Source organism: Bombus pascuorum, chromosome 1 (assembly GCF_905332965.1).
Source record: "Bombus pascuorum chromosome 1, iyBomPasc1.1, whole genome shotgun sequence".
NCBI classification, from domain to species: Eukaryota; Metazoa; Arthropoda; class Insecta; order Hymenoptera; family Apidae; genus Bombus; species Bombus pascuorum.
In genome coordinates, this window is record NC_083488.1 from 32,746,855 (window position 1) to 32,763,834 (window position 16,980).

Here is a 16,980-nt window from a genome sequence, read left to right on the forward strand (position 1 = left end):
TTTATCAGATAGGTGAATCATAACGGAGGAATTATTGACACAAAGTCGATTCAATGGTCTCAAGTAACCGCATACAAACCGTAGCCAAAATTTCTTCGCTAGGACGCTTCCTTTCTTCAAGGTACCTCGTAAGGCTTCCATTGTCCTCGTCGTAACAGGCCATTTTGCGTTTCAGCGTTCTTCATGCCGCGCCACGGAACACCGCTTGTTACGCGATCGTACGCTGTGCTGAATAATGGTCACGTATCGCTAGTAAATTAAATTTGCCGATAAATTATGCAGATAAGGAAAAGTGCGCGTACGGAATGGAAAAACGTTCGTTTGTTCGGAGTTTAGTTTTTGTGTATTTCATAAGCGCTACACTGACACTCTTAACAGAATAGTAATGAGTAACCATGGATAAGTGATTTTGCGTGTTCCGTTAAAAAAGAAGAGGTTAAGCTTCTGAGTCACATTGGTGTCGCGTTATATCGTAAGTAAACTTGTTCTATACAAACAATGATGCACGCCACGTAATTCCGTAAATTAGTTTTCTATTTGGAACGACATTCTAAACAGATAGCCAATATTTACTTACGATCGTATTTTATGATACAAAATATACTTGTACCCTAATTGCAAATATGAATTACGAATACTCTTATAAAGACGTGCATAATGTATAGTAAAATTAAATTATTATGCATTGCCGATACACGTGACGCCAGAAATACAAATCACAAGAGGGCCATAAAGTATCGAACCGTGAACCATTCTATTCGCGTCGACCTTCGAGTTTACACGGCCCATAAAACGGAAGTTTTATACTTTAAAGCGTTATTCCGGCGACAGAATTCTCGCAGCCTGCTGTTTATCATCGTAACCGTCATGAAACGTGTTTTTGATGGTCGAAGCATGCGATTAGATTAATTAATGGTGTCTTCGAGGCAAGATCGAGCGACGACGATCGATGGTCACTCGAAGGAAAAGCGCTTGGACGTTGGAACAGGTGTTAAGCCAGTCGCACGTGTTCTCCGTGAACACGTTGATACAGGGGAGACAGAGAAAATGAGCGAAGGAGAGGAGTACCGTGCTGTTCCAGAGCAGTGATTCCGGTCAGCCGGAATAGCGGTACTCGCTCGGCCGTACATCTTCGTTCTCCAATTATTACGCTGCTTTCCGCGGCGCGCACCGTACTTACGCCTTGTCGCGAAAGCGGAAGAAACCGCGCGCAGGATGCGTTTCGATAAAATCGTTTCAGTTTTTGTTTCTCTCGGCCGTCTCGGTGTCTCCCCCCCCCTCTCTCTCTCTCTCTGTCGTTTTCTCTTTTACTCCTCGACGGTGTTTCCCTCCGGTCTGTGTAATTTAGTGGAACTCATTGCCGGGTTTCTTTTCTTGTCGCGACAAGAAGAGAAAGAGGAGATGGAGAAATTGCTAGAGGAGACTCTTTCGCTTTAAGCTCGTACGTTTATTCCTGTACGTGAAATTCGAGATACCGATCGGTCTGGAATTTTCTCGCCTTCCAGAAGAATCTTTACCGTTGCTGGAAGTATAACGGAGAGCAGGAATTCGTTAAACTTGTGTTTCTATAGCGCAGAGTAGGTGCAGTTGGAAATTAGAACGAGTGAAAGGAGAATTTGGAAAACGAGACGATGCAAAATGAAACGACGCGTATTTCGATCGCGATGCGTTTCAACGGGAGAATCTGCAGCGGCGTAATTCGCAGTGAGTTTCGTGTATCGTAACGTTTTGTTTTGAGCTATTATCGTATAATTTTTTTTTAACTGGCGAGTAACAATAAATAAATAAGTAAATGTTAGAATAATCAGGGTAAAATTAGAGATGTTAACGAAAGGTCGATTATCTCAGTCAATTTGCTATGTGCAACAATTTTATACAAACTATTATTATTTCAAAACTTCAGAAATGCTTATTTTGTTCTTGATTCGTAACTACGAGAAATTATAACCGTGTCCGGTTTTCTAATCACATGCTTCATTTAACTTACCATAAAAACGTTTAACGTCTGTTACGTTTTAACCACGAAATATATCTATATCCCTAGGAGAAACACGATCGTAAAAGTCTCAAATTAAAACATGAAAGATGGTCGAAAGTGTTTTTATAAATTAACGGTATACACGCTATTTTCTCGTGAAAATATCTATCTTGTTCTTTTAGGAATTCGATATAAGGAAAAAGACATCGCTCGTTTTATAGAGAAAACGTAATAAAATAATTAATACATATATATATAACGTATGGCTCATTGCAAGAACAAAAATTCGTCTCGGAACAGTTATAAACTACCCTTATTTCTCAAGCAAAGAGCAAGACATTTTATCCTCGTATCAGCGAATAACCTCAAACTGATTCAACGAACAATAGCCAAATCACTTTACCACTTCGATCAAATCCATCGAAACGTCGCAGCACTTGAAAACTCGCGCATCGGACGAACCACGAAACGAGATGTATACGTATTCGGTCAAATTCAACGCGAATAAGAGAAAAACAAAAACAAATTACAACAGGACGGAATAAAAAAGAAACGCGAATCTTCTGGAAGGCTGCACAACGACGCGCGGAGCGACGCTGCATCGTGCGCGTTTATGAATGCGATTCCCTAGAAGCGTACAGCGGCGCTGCAGCTGCGCCGGGTAGTTGGTTAAGGCATGTGCGCCGAGTAACGGCTAATTGGCCACCTTTCCTCTCCGAGACCGGAGAGGCCCGTCTCTCTTTCTCGTGGCCCGACTCTCGTACTCTCGTGCCAGTTTTGTTCGTTCTGTCGTGCGGTTTGTATCGAGAGAGCCGAGTTAGAGTGCCTCGACGAAAGGATCCAGTGCCACGGTCCGAGCCATGGAGTCTCGTTCACGCGCAGCTTCGAAACGAGGACGCTTCCTTTGATCCCGCGTTCGATTGTCACGTCTTTTTTCTCACCTCCATAGTCCGTGCCGACAACAGATTTCCTGCTATTTCTCGAAATCCATCACCACAGTGTCTTGTTTCGTGTTTCGTGTTTCAGTTGGACGAGACTAACGATCTCGGGTTGGATCGTTGATTTTGACGGGAGTATATCGATCTCGCCGTGAGAAGATCCTTGCTTCTGTTTTATAGACAGCATAAAAGAGGTCGACGTTCGAGGTTTGCGGTGAGTTCTTTTTCGTTCCCTTGTTTTTTAGGCTCGTTTTCTTTGATATATAGGGGTTCGTGATCGAATGAGGGAGATAACTATAGGAATGTTGGTATTGGAAGAACGAGTTAGAGGTTCTGTTTCGGTTCGATGACTTAAACTGGCAAGTGTATTCGAAGTAATACTGTGTTATCAAAGTGAAATGTGTTTAGAGTATTTCGTAACGTGTTACTGTTAAATCGAACTGTTTTGTTTGGCGAGAAATAAACGTGAAAGAACTCGTCGCTTCGTCTTTCGGATGGTTGTTTATCCAATCTGAGGTCATCTGAGGGCACCTCGTGGTTAGGACGTTATAAATATGTAAATGAAGTATGTGTAGTAGTAGTACAGCGCGTATGTTGAAGAAGATATAGAATTGAATTTGAAAAGTAGATTTCAAGCGAAGGTTGTAATGTAAAAAACCGTTCATACTAACGAACGCTATTATTTAATATAAGCGAAGATATTTTTTTTGAACAAAAAACGATATTTGTATTTTTATATCGCGCGAAGGATTCTCCAAATTCCTTTAGAATAGAGTCAACATGGTCTTACAGTTGTTTATTTTATTCGGCAATAATTTTTTCGATTCTCCGAACATTCAAAATAGAAATAAAATTTTAGATAGGAGTATACGCAAATTGTGTATTTTCATTGTAAAAATAGAGTAACGCTATTTAATTTATCGAAAGCATGTGTACATTTTTTATTCATCAGGTTTTACGAAATGGGATTACATAATAAAGTAAGAACAATAAGAAGAGATGAAATTGAAAGCGGTTCTTCGCTAATTTAGAACGATCAAAGCATCAAAGTATTACAGTAAACTATGTACGTATGTATAAACTAGATGTTGAATCAGAAGCGAATACGAGCGTAGTACAACGATTCCGGTATTGTAGCTGTTTGAGAAACGCTGATTTACTGCAATTGTTTTTCTGTCGCAATGAAACGCGGGTCGAATCTCGCGACTCCGATTTACGTCTGACTTAATCGTCATTTTTTACCTCTATACCTGTGCTATTTTATCCATTCGTTTCATTTCCATAATCCTTGGCTCTTTAATCTAAAGATAGCGAAAAGCCACAGTTTATAAAAAAAAAACAAGAAAAATAAATTAACATTTCCGTTTAAATACAAGCAAAGTACAAATCGCGAACCATAATGTTCGTTCGTCTGAGCCAATTAACTATCGCCCTGACACAATTTTTTATAACGGCAAAGCAACTGATTCTAAGATGTCCAATATAAACGAAACATCCTGTATACATGTACATATCTCTTTTAAAGAACCTACACGCTTGTAACACCATTCGCCATAATAAACTATTAATTGGTATCATTGTTTTTCACGCGAGCCACGTTCAAGTTTTAATCCGATTCGGATTAAGCTCTTGCTTCACCGAAGAAAGCCCAATAGCACTTTCGAATGATTTACGATCGACGAGCTTTACTTTTTCCTCTGGCGAGTGCATCGAAGCCGAACATATCAATCGGCCGTTTCCAATCACTGATTCGCAATTTCACCGTTCCGAGCACGACCCCGTATCCTGCTGCGATCGTAAAAATCATTGTCAAGCTTCTTCTTAGGCGTGCGAAACGGTCCCTCGAGTATAAGAATAAATCCGCAAGAAATTGCGACACCCACTATACTCGCCACTTCGTTGATTAGACGTTCGACGGGAGAAATTCAGCCTTAATTGCCTACGGAACGAGAATCTGACTACGCGTTAACGACGAGGTTAACGAGGAGTCAGCGGGCGTAGTTTTAAGAGTAACGAGGTCCCGGTAAGCAACCGGCTTAATCGAGTGGATAATTTCGGGTTGCAAGCGATTTCCCTCGAAAGAGAATTCCGAATTATTGCGGATACATCCCACATACTGTATTAGGGTGAACAAGCTAGGGTGATATTCAAGATAATACAGCAAGGTGTTAAAATTGGTCAATTGGTCAGGCGTTGAAATTTATGCGTTGGAGCACGCGAACGAACAAATTAACAGAAATTTAGGACGACGAGAGCGCGATGTGCATTTTAACGCTTTTTATTACGTATGGAGCGCATGTTGGAAGAAACATCATTGGTCTGATGTTAGGATATATCCGGTGTATATTTTCATTAAGACACGAGATACCTCGTCTACGGATTTATACTAGCAATGAGAAACGATAATAAATAATATCCTTGTTATTTTTTTATTCTATGAATCGAGATTTTGTTTACTGTAAACTAATACGAAGAGGCATATGTGCAAGTGACTTCTTTTCTTATTAAGGTTTTTAATTTGTCATGATTTTTTCCTCTTTGTCTTTGAGATCGAAGCGCTTATTGTTTATATCGAAACTTTAGAAGAATAATTGTTATACGTAGAATCAGAAGAATCGGTATAGTAACGAGTCGATGTGACATTGAAGTTACGTATGTACGTCGTAGTAAATCAGTTCGATAATAATAGCGTCTGTTATTATGTAAATCCTAATGTAAACAGAGAGTTTTTATATTTTGAGAAGAAAAAAGTTCCGGTTCTGCGATCACAATTCTTTTCCGTCCTTAAAAAGAATACAATAACAAAGTGGAGCTACTCATTTTATTTACATCCTATACACAGGGTGACACAAGTAAAGTTTTTTTTTTTATTTGGTAGACTATTTACAATCAATTCTCATAGAGAATTATTTTTTTTATTTGACTATTTACAATCAATTCTCATAGAGAATTATAAATTATTTTGGCGTGGTACTGTAACTTGGATTATAAAAGTTTATAGTATGTTTGATTCTAGTTGAATCTAATGCTTCGATCTAAAGGGTATTGTCTTTTTAATCTGCGGATCTGATTCGTCGTGTCAAGTAATTGGGCAAGTAAAGTGTCACATTTTTTTTTTTTTTTTGTCACGACATTCGCTTCACTTTTTATATGGAATGATAACTGAGATTTGGTTTCCTTTTTTTAAAGTCTTAGTATACGTATACATACGCGTATCTTCAAATCTTTTTTGGGAAAATTTGTCAGTGTTTGAAGCAGACGATGACACCGACCGTAATCATAAGTAATGTCAACGAGCGACTAAATTATGAACAATTGCAGGTCTTCGTTCTATGTGCTTCATTATACGATGTTGCACGATGGTGTTAGGTTGTTCACTCATCGCTATGAATACCGAGCTCATAGACCAAGAGATGTTATTACCACATTCGTCGTAATTAGACGTATCCACCTTCCCCCGACACGCACAAAAGCATATTTCCCGTTATAGCAATACTTGCAACAATAATTCGTAGCCCCGAAGATTGTTCGAAGAGTTAAGAATCGTACGATCCCCGATGAAAGTGAAATTCAGCTGAATGCTATTATTGTATGTTTGGTAATTGTAAGTTTAATTCGAAAGGGAAAACGAAAGTTTGTTGTATGAATTGAAATGTTTGACAGATCTGTATTGGAAGTGTAAATATGAAATGTAAATTGAATTCGAAAGGAAAACGAAAGCTTGTCGTATGCATTTAAAAAAATCGACATGTAACTAACAAGTGATATAACTTCAACGATTCAGAAAACAACAGTATAATCAATTAAATTATAGAGTTAGAAATTTCCAAATTATTTCTTATATTAAACACGTTACGTTATTTCTATTGTTTTAACTTTTAGCCTGTGGAAAATGTGTCACTATTGTCATAAAAGTCGAATAATTTATTTATATATATTAATTATGTTTGTCTATCAGGAATGTGATAACAAAGTTTATAAAAGAATGAAATTGTTTATACACTTTGATAGAATAATAAGCAAGTCTAGATAATAATAAAGATATCTGAAGTATCTCGAAAATAGATCCAATTTCTATTGTTTTCAAGATAGGAAATTTTCATATTTGCTAATTAGTCTGTAATTATAACAAAGTAAACTATACGATGATACGGAGATTGCCATTTAAAGTAAGAATATATAGGTACATTCAATGTGTAAGGATCACATGTAGGAGAACTATATCTTTGATTCTAAACCGCGCATCGTTTGTCAGATATCATTTGTCATATTATCGCTCTACCTAGCGATTGAACTAATTAAATTGCATTACGATGATTCTTCTCTTTAATGTCGTTATAGCTGACGCCTACAGGCGCTTTATCATTGACTTTATCATTGTGATTTATGTCTAGAAAATAAGAGATCAAGATAAGTTATCCGATACAACGATCCTAAATTGACAGAGTAACGTTAGATAGACATTCTAAAATATTTTTCTTTTTGCTATATTTCCAAGGAAATATAGTTATCCGAGTAAATATATTCTGTCTGCCGCCTTAAAAGTGCGTGTAAGTACGATAACTGCAATTCATGTCTCGTTATAAATATATTTACCTCGTTAACAAGTCACGCAAAGCAGAGTAGGCATTACAAGTATCGTAAATATGCGCGTATATGTTTTTCGTATGGGATTGGAAAACTTATGACGTTCCCACGAGGGGAAAAAATTCTTATAGGAAACGAACATCATGTAATTTATTACTTCAACACCGTTAAATTCTTACCATAATTTTATTTTCTAACCGTTCCATAACGTGATTTTGTAAAATACGATCGTCACGATTCTCTAAACTGCTTCCCAAAGCGTTTGTTTTCACACTGTAATGCTAAAAAGTTGAATTAGGGTCTCGGTTTATTGCCCGGTATGCTAATAGGTTTCAAATGTAGATGACAAATTTGCTTTACTATACATTAATGAGAATAGCACAACATAAAAATGTTTCATTTGCAAACAACACGAGAGCATCTTATGAATAGACCGCGGATGTTAATGAATAGATATAACTAAAGAAATTGAATCCAAATAAACATTTTTCTTCCACTTATGAAATATTATCACGAGTACTTTATTTTTGTTTTCAATATTCTATATATTTTTTCATATTTGGTCCAGTCTGTAAATTTGTATACTTTTAAGTTTTCGATAAATGTAGGTACTCATCAAAGTCTGCTTATCAAATATTGTAATTACTATCGCTTTCGTTTGTACATGTTATTTGGTTATTCGGAACGTACATAACGTTTCCAAGATTGGAAAATAATTATTTATTATAAGCTCGTGCGAAGTAACGGAATGATAAATGCTACTTATTAATCATTGTACGTATAGAGTAATTAAGAAAAGAAATTTAAGATTAGTCAGTAGATAAGATGTTTCTCAGTGTATTAAATCAAATCAAAACATCAAAGACAGTATATGAATAATCATCCGTCTCATTATAAATAGCCAAAAGTTATCACAAAAGGAACAGCGTATAAATTGTTTATAAAAATATACCACTTTGAAATTTTTCTTAAATTTCGTTTACGAATCTTTCGAACAATCCAATATTATCATTTATGTTAGTTGGAAAAAATTTCATCTTGTCTTTTACGAGTACGAATACTAAAATTTCACCACATTGCTACTTATTCGAACGAACGAGGAAAGAATTTCCAAAGTAACAGATTCTCAGCATGCGTCTTTGAACAGAATCGTATTTCATAAAAAATTCATTAAAAGAAAAAGTTGCGGACGTCGAGTTAATCGTAGCATGAAAAGCATTTTAATTTTAAACAGGGAGCATTCGATGCAAATCCCCTCACTCTGCAATCTCGAATAATCTGTTTCAGGTCCCCGCGAGTCGGAGGGCCCCTCTCTCAGTCGTTAGCGATGATTCCGCCAACGATGCACGGCCATGAATTCAATCAACCTCTGTCGAGGGTGGTTATGGTCCGTAAAACGGATCAAAGGACCTTCAGCAAGGGTAGACGGGGCGGAGAACCTCTTCTGGAAACGGTTACCAGGGAAACCGTCGAGCTTTTCAACGGCGGTCGTGCTGAAAGGAAATACACGTCTGAGACTAGAGACATCGTTACGCCAAAGTCGAACAGGTATGCGTCATTTTTTCTTAATTATATTGACTGAAAGGGAAAACCGGGAGAAACCAGACTTCCTGGAACGTGAATGAAGCGATATGTTCGATGCGTGTATGCGAAGAAATTTCGTTTCGGTAATGTGCTTCCTTCTAGGTAACGTATTTGCAACAGCGTTGTTGATACAACGAGAACCGGTTCACGGCTCTTAGAAATGCCGTGTTGAACGTATCGCTTGTTTCTGGGTAAAACTGCAGAAATGCAAAAGTAGTTTATGTATTTATTCTTTTTTATAGATGTACGTTTCCTTTTTTTAACAGTTTTTTTTAACAAATTTAGAGCCGTGTTTCCTAACAATTTTGGCTCCCGACTCTCTTTTACAATAGTTAAATAATCTCCTTATAAATTTTTTTTTAATGAAATATGATAATTCATTCTGGCTTACTACGACATATTAAAATATCTAAGCGCTACAAATATTTTAAAAACTAATCGCGAGGGTCACGAACCATATGTTGGGAATTCGGAGTTTAGATTATATTCGTAATATATATTTACTTTGTTCGAACCGAGTAGAGAATCATTTTTACAAATGAATTTTTGTTAGTCGATAAATTTCGTTATTAGCGTGTGTAGTTTGATATGAGATAAATATGGAATGAAATAATTGTAAAGTTCAATGAAATTAAGTTTTTAATGAATTTATAAAAAGATACTTGAACGTAATAACTGTAACTTAAAGATATATATCTTACTAATACATACGAATATTCGAACATCTATACCTCTTTAGTGTACGAATTTCATTCACGTATTTATGCTCGTTAATGAGAAAATAATTTGTATAAATCATAGTAAATTTAGTACAATTTATACAATTTTATGACCGTCAGCTCATTCGACAAATTGTTCTGTGTAGTGTAATTATAAACTATTAGTGAAAAAGTGCATTATTTGTAATAAAGTTTGCTCTTACGGTCTTCAAACACACATAAATATCTGATTTGAGACAGATCAGAACTTATCAATTTTTTTTCTTAGTTATGGTACAGATTCCGTTTCCTTATACGTGTAAATATACATACATATATAGGTACTTACACGTGTACATATTAGAAGATGTCCCGAGAGAAAGATCTTAAAATACGTAATATTATATCACTGGGATTCGGATAAGGGATAGACATTCGTTTACTTAGGATGTCTGTTGGTTTTGCACCATGTCTGCTGTGGGAGAAACATGAGTAAATATTTGTATAGTATGCATTTCAATTTTCCTACACGAATTTCGTTATTCCTTTTTTAAGAACGACTTTTATTCAGTTCTTTTTTCGAGGACTGCTAATAAAGTCCATCTTATTAGAACGTATCATCTTTTTATGTCCAGTATAGTGCTTGTTCTTGGATTCGAAAGGAATAAGAAGGAAACAAGTTTTTAAGCGTCGAAAATAACTTTTTTGTTTTAAAATAATCGATGGTTAAATCAGAAGTTTAATGTAGTTGACCTTTGTTGATGTAATCGTATAATTTCACGAACATATGATTATCGAGCAGATTTGGTTCTATAATTTCACTTCCTCGACTTAATTCATTTTCCAATTAATCATCCACTCGATCTAAACTTCGAAAGCCATTCGCGCAAGCAATTAATCTTTCAAAAGAGCCAGAATAGTTGACGTTTCAACGTTGAATTCCAGCTGTTAGGTGTCATGGATCTCGCGTGAATAAGTAATTTTGCTGGAAACATGACCCCAACGTTAATTGATTCGCGGTTGGATGCATTTTCCGCGTTAATTTCACTCGGGACATCTTGAACGATGTATAGTAAATCTAAGTAAAAGTCAAAGGATGTCCGGCTTGTGTATATCGTAAATCGTTACCCCTCCTTGTAGTATGCCCTCGCTCAGCGTTAACGGAACGAAAAAGAAGGTGGTCGGCTTTGTCGACCAGTTGTCGCCCGAAAGGTATTCACCTATGGTGTGCAGACTTGTAGCCATGCCAAACGCCGATTCTAACGAAGCCGAGCAGCGCGTAAACGAGAGTACTCGACGATTCGATGGCGTAAGGGAAGAGAAAGACGAGAGAAAGAGAGAAGGAGAATCCACCGTTTGTACCTTTCAGGGCTTCGTTAGGTTCGGTGAATGGCCTTAGTGTTTAATAGTAATGACGTAGTCGACGAATACGAAGCCGAGAGAAAGTGCATTTAGTGCACGAAATTGAGAGAAATATCATCAACTGTCGCTGGTACTTTATCGAGTGTAAAAATTATAAATAAAATAAAAAAATGCTCGAATAAAACATTTATTCGAAGAAAATTAAATGCAATAACATCGATCACGAAGAGTTACCGCACGCGTAGAAGAAGCTAAACCTACCAGGTGAACGTAAAATAGAAAGGCAATTGAAACCGATAGCATCACGGTGCAATCGCACGAAGCTCAACACTCGCGCAACTCAATTCCCATTCTTTCGTCTGCGATACTTAAAACACCAAAAAATTCCTATGATTCCATCGAACGAGATATCTTTAAAAGTAACCGGTGAAAGTTTTCGACGATTCTTAAACGAGATCATCTCGAGCGCTGCAGCAGAGAATCAAAAGCAAGATTCTCGTGCGTGCAAAAGTACGGCTGTCCAACTTTCCAAATTTACGTTCGCGAAGAACAATGCCCTTTCCATCCGTGCGTTCACCGTTTCCCCTGAAAGTTCGCGCTCGAACGTTCGCGAGGGTTAATAAATCGTTGTCGACGCGCGAGAAGCAGCGGGACGCGAGAAAGGACGGGGGAACGTTTCTTCTGGTGGCGAGTGGCGACCGTGGCCGTGGTCGAGGAGACTCGTAGGAAGAAGGAAGTAAAAGCGTGCACGCGCGGACGACGGCGTATGGAAGCGCGCGCGCTCGCGTGAACCTGAAACGGTCGCGGTGCGCGCGTAATTCTTGCCGTGGCATCTCGCGTGTTCCACGACGTTCTTGGTGTCCCACGCCGCTTTCTCTCGGCTTCTTCGTCGTTACTTCACCGCCTGAATGCTGATACTGTAAATACGCTGAGCTGTTGCGTGACAAAAGGAGCAACGATGGCTACGACGGTCACGTTGAAAATGTCGTGCCTCTCTACGATCCCCATTTTCAATGGAGGAGTCATTCACTGTCGCGACGCATTTGGACGCTTCGCCGGGTTTAATTGAGTTTAGCGCATTGAGTTTGTAATGCCTGCGTGGCGGTGATGTTGATTGCGATTGAATATCGAAGAATAGAATCGTATTTTGAGATGGGAAACAACTGGCAGAAACATTTCATTATTTATCGTAAGGAATTTTTATGAATATATTATGTACATTGTGCGGAACTTTTTGAAATTTTACGCACGATGTCTAAGATTTTGATAAATTATTACAAGTATTCTGGCATAATTTTTAAAGGTTATCTATGAAGTCTTTATTAACCTTATACCGATGTATTTGCAATTATTAAATGTAACAATTATTTTCCCAACCGAATAGCCATTCGCATTTAGATCCACTGACGAGCAGTAAAAGAGAATTAGAAGCATCGCAGCACGATAGATACTCGTCAAAAGTTTTTCATGAACATATATCTTATATACATCTTAACGTATGAATCACTTCTTTAGTACATTAAAGACGGATCTTCAATTTTACAGTGTCTATTTTTTAAAGAATGTTAGATTATATTTCTATGTATAATATTAAAAATTGCTTGGAAATTTTCTCAGAACCGAGATATGAGAACCACTAAAGTAGCTTAAAATCTTCCATTTAATTCCTCGGTATAATACTAAACCCACCAAGAATTTCATGATTCTTCATACGAGACTCGTCTCGCGTAAATCCATCGCGGCGACGAACGATTGGCGAACAAAGCCAGTTCCATGTCAGATACAATTACCAGGGATAATCCTTGGTCGGTTGCTTTTGTTGGGTCGTTTATCTCGCTCTAGAGTATTCTAGACGATGCTATTCGTTAAAATGACGCGGTATGAGGCGCCGACCATAAATTTCACGCGCATTTGCAAACGACGCGTCGGGAAAGCAATTGTGGAATAAATTGTTAGCAGATATTTGTGACAGATTCACACGTAACGTTATATTTTCGTGATAATAGACGCATAAATGGACAAAGAGACTCGTTAACGATGCTATATCCTGCCGGTGTCACAGTATTCAGCCCACAGTGGAACATACACTAGAAATAGATTAGAGGCACTCGTACAATTTCACGAAGCACGTTTAAACGATCTTCTTGTTCGACCGCTTCGGCTCGCGTTTTGCATGTGCCGCAACGATTTTTCCTTTCTGACGACGCACAGAGGGAGATCGCCGGCAGTTTCGCGCACGCTTTTCTCGACCTTTCAGCTTTTGGCCACGCGAGACACAAAAGGCTTCTGTTCGCAGATCCGTCGACGGAACTCGGATGGATCGTCGAGTTCCGGCCGAAATTGTACGGCGCCGGCTTTAACGCTGCTTACACTTGTTTAATTTCGTTTGATTCAGCGTCTCGATGAACGAGAAACGAGGCTGAAGAGAAGCGGACGCTAATTTAACACGTTCCCCGCCGTTAGCTCTTTTTGCTTGTATCCTTTAAGGAGCTGTTGAAGTTGAGAATTCCGCTGGCATCTTTAAGGGAATGTTTTAACAAAGTAAATAAAGAATGTTTTGGCATTTAAGAGAATGTTTTAGGAGAGTAAATTAACGAATTGTGTATATCGTCCGATTATAGTAATGGCACCTGGGTATTTTGATCCTGTTGCTTCAATTAATTTACATATGTCCTGTATCGATCTATTCGTAATCCATATATTTCTTAAGAACCATTCCTTTCGAAGCTACAACTTTAATAAATTCGGAGAACGATTTGATTTTAAGAAGAAATTTAACGGGCCTGCCACACGGAATCGAAGATTTGACAAGCAGCTGGTAAAATTCCGATAAACGCAGCGAAATTGAGAGTTTATCGGACATGTGTTAAATCCACGTGAATCTGTGATTCGTTCGACGATGGAATTCCAACGAACTATCAAAAGACGTGTCGCGCATATGTTGCAGGCAGTGTGAACGCTTTAAGAAAAACAGACAAGGATCTTCAGCACGTAGCGAAACTTGTGACGAATAATTGGAAAGGCGAAAGCGGATTAAACAGAGAAATAGCAGGACACCGAAGACTAAACATTCGTTGCGGGAATCGAATAATTTCAAACGATTAAGCGACTTGGCGAACTTTCCATTTAAGCCTTTGGGAAAGATGGTATTTTGAGAAAATATTTGCCTACGAATCTGCAGAATTGCTTGCCATGCTTTCCGCTTTAAGTGTTTGTCGAGTCGGGTGATATAAAAATAACAAAAACGTATGATTCATGGATTAATAGCTGGAACCCAGTTTCTTTCTCTTGTACATCCATCTTTCAACTTCAGTCCACTCGTTTCCAAGAAAACGATCTTACTACCACACTCTAGTGAAGAATTTTCGAAAGTGAATCGTACGAGTATCTTCAATTGCAGATATATTATAAATAAAATTTCTAATTTAAAGAGATTAATATAAATAATCTATAGTTAAGCATAATCTATAGTTAAGATTTAGAATCTGAAGTTGACGTGATAAATAAAGTTGATTCGTGAATCCTGCAACCCCGTATATATCCTATTTTTTTATATAAGCCATGGTCGATTTTTAAATTATTGTCTTCGTGTTTACCATACAACACGTCTGCATATTCGATTATCGGAATTCTCGTGAAATTTGAACAATCAACTTCTCACTCCGATTAGCTTGTACCCCGAAAAGAATGGTTCTTTAAATATATCCAATCAAAGCCCCTTTCAATGCACAGCTGACTTGTACGCTGCTACGAATACAAACGGTTCAATCACACTGCTTTTTGATCGAATCCATCGAGATTCGAGATACGTCGAAGCTAAATCGCCGACAGCTTGAAACGCCGGCGACGCGACGCAACGTAGACCCGTTGTTTCCGAGGAAACCTTTCATAGAAGTTGCTTGTCTAAATCTGTGCACCGCTAGCCGCGAGTGTCACTGCCTCAAATCTGAAAGGCTCGCTGTACTTCTGCATCGAGCGTGTAATCGATTTACTGATTTTCAGGTCGAGGACGGATTCGGTGAGATCGAAATCTCCTTTGACAGCGTCGCCAGCGTCTCCAGGGCCACTGTCGAATTCCTTGCACGGCAGTTTCCACGGTAGTTTAGGAAGCGACGGCATGTCTTGCAGCAGTGCCAGGTCATCGTCGGCCTCCCCCGACTCTGCAAGATATTCGTCGACACCGGTAAATATATTTTTCTATGATCGATCGTATTGCGATTGGAATTCTGCTTCGAAAGAATTTTCTGTTACATAAGAAGAATAGAAAGTTACACGATTTTGAAATACGAGGGTGGAATTCCATTCGAAGTGGAACTGCTTGCGAAATAAAATTTTAGTTAGTGTCGAATTAAACGAATTCCTGTTCGTTCGCTCTACCTATCCGACTGTATATCTCTGTTATACGCAGAAAATAAATTTAAGCAAATATAATTTTCTATGATAAATCACGGACAATGGAGAGAGTCGATTAACTCTTATTATGAACCGCTTGTCCTTCGATTCAGATAAATGAATTTCTACCGTATAGAAACTTAAAGGCGAAGTAAAAGTTGGACATTTATTTGAAAGTGCATTAAATTCTTCTTGCAAGTGTCTCAAATGGAAAAGTTCCCATATGTCTGAGATACTTTATCTATGTATTGGTAGAAGAGTTACAGTGAGAATGTCACGTAGTAGATACAGGAAATCGTGAAATTAACAAATTACCGGTTGTCTCCTCACGTCGCTTGAATTATTTCGCGATAGTTTGAAAGTTTCGCACGTGAGGTGAGACATTTGAACTTTAGATATGGTAGTCTATATAAAATTTATTATACGAATACAACAGAATAATGGTTCAAACTGTTACAATAGAGTGTGTCGAAGGAACATTTTAGGAAGATTTATATAAGGTTTTGGGCCCTATGGAGGGGTTGTCACCAGGCGCCTATCCTGTTACTGTCTTCTGGGTTTGGGACACTATCTGGTTATTGTCTGGTTATTGGCTGTGACCTGCAGGATGTTTGGGAGACCTGGTTATCCTAATATTGTTTTACGAGCCTGTGACCAAAACATAAAATCAGTCCTCGGGCAACATTACAATATCTTTTCGTCCTTTCAAGATGTTTTTCAGGCTCACACGGTATCGATCTAGAATTATCTTTTCTTTTATCATACATAATTCTCGTACATAAATCCAGACGTTAACTTTTAAATTAGTACATTTACACCCAGTCCGCTAATTACATTCCTTAAACCCTAATTACTGCAACATATATCGCTTATGCAATCCACAAACTATCGATGTATAAATCATCCCTTGTCAAGAACAAAACGAACGGCCATTTCATTTTCATTATTCATCGTCAACGTGGACGAAACGCGTGAAAATCGAAATGAAAAGAAACAGACGAACACGCACGAGTTACCGTAATCGGTTACCGTTTGAAGGGTTAAACGGCGAAGTAAATCATCGTCACGCGTTCACGCGATCACGTGAATCCTACCTCCGTGTGTAGACGAGCGAGCGACATCGGGGTACGTTGGCATCTGTCGATGACTCAGGATCGTTCCCTTTTCGAGAGACACGTCTAGTGAACGGCTGTGCATAACGCCTCGGGAAATCGTTACTCTCGCAATGATGACTAATCGTCTTCGAGAGTCGAGTTCGCGTGCTGTGTTGATTTTTCTCGGCTCGCTCTTACACTTTGCGTCCATCCGCACTGTTCTTCTATTTGTTCTATTTAATCTTCTATTTATTCCTTCTACGCGAGGACACTGCGCTCTCGTTTACTATGACTCGCGCGCAGATCGAAGAGAAACGAGTATAAATAGGAAATTGGCAGGGGGCTGA

General features: G+C 38.3%; 1 protein-coding gene across 8 annotated transcripts in view; it reads left to right on the forward strand.

Annotated features, from left to right (window-relative positions):
* LOC132911485 (uncharacterized) overlaps window positions 1-16,980 on the forward strand; it is a 36,926-nt gene that overhangs the window by 13,865 nt on the left and 6,081 nt on the right. For 4 of the 8 annotated variants that reach the window (XM_060968151.1, XM_060968143.1, XM_060968198.1 and 1 more), the window contains 3 exons: window positions 8,791-9,051; window positions 10,926-10,997; window positions 15,150-15,330. In XM_060968151.1, coding sequence (XP_060824134.1) covers window positions 8,791-9,051; window positions 10,926-10,997; window positions 15,150-15,330 — 514 coding nt within the window. Of the gene's footprint in view, window positions 1-2,678; window positions 2,927-3,004; window positions 3,131-8,790; window positions 9,052-10,925; window positions 10,998-15,149; window positions 15,331-16,980 lie in introns of those variants that run through there. The other 4 variants (XM_060968170.1, XM_060968178.1, XM_060968188.1 and 1 more) reach the window with 3 other exon arrangements.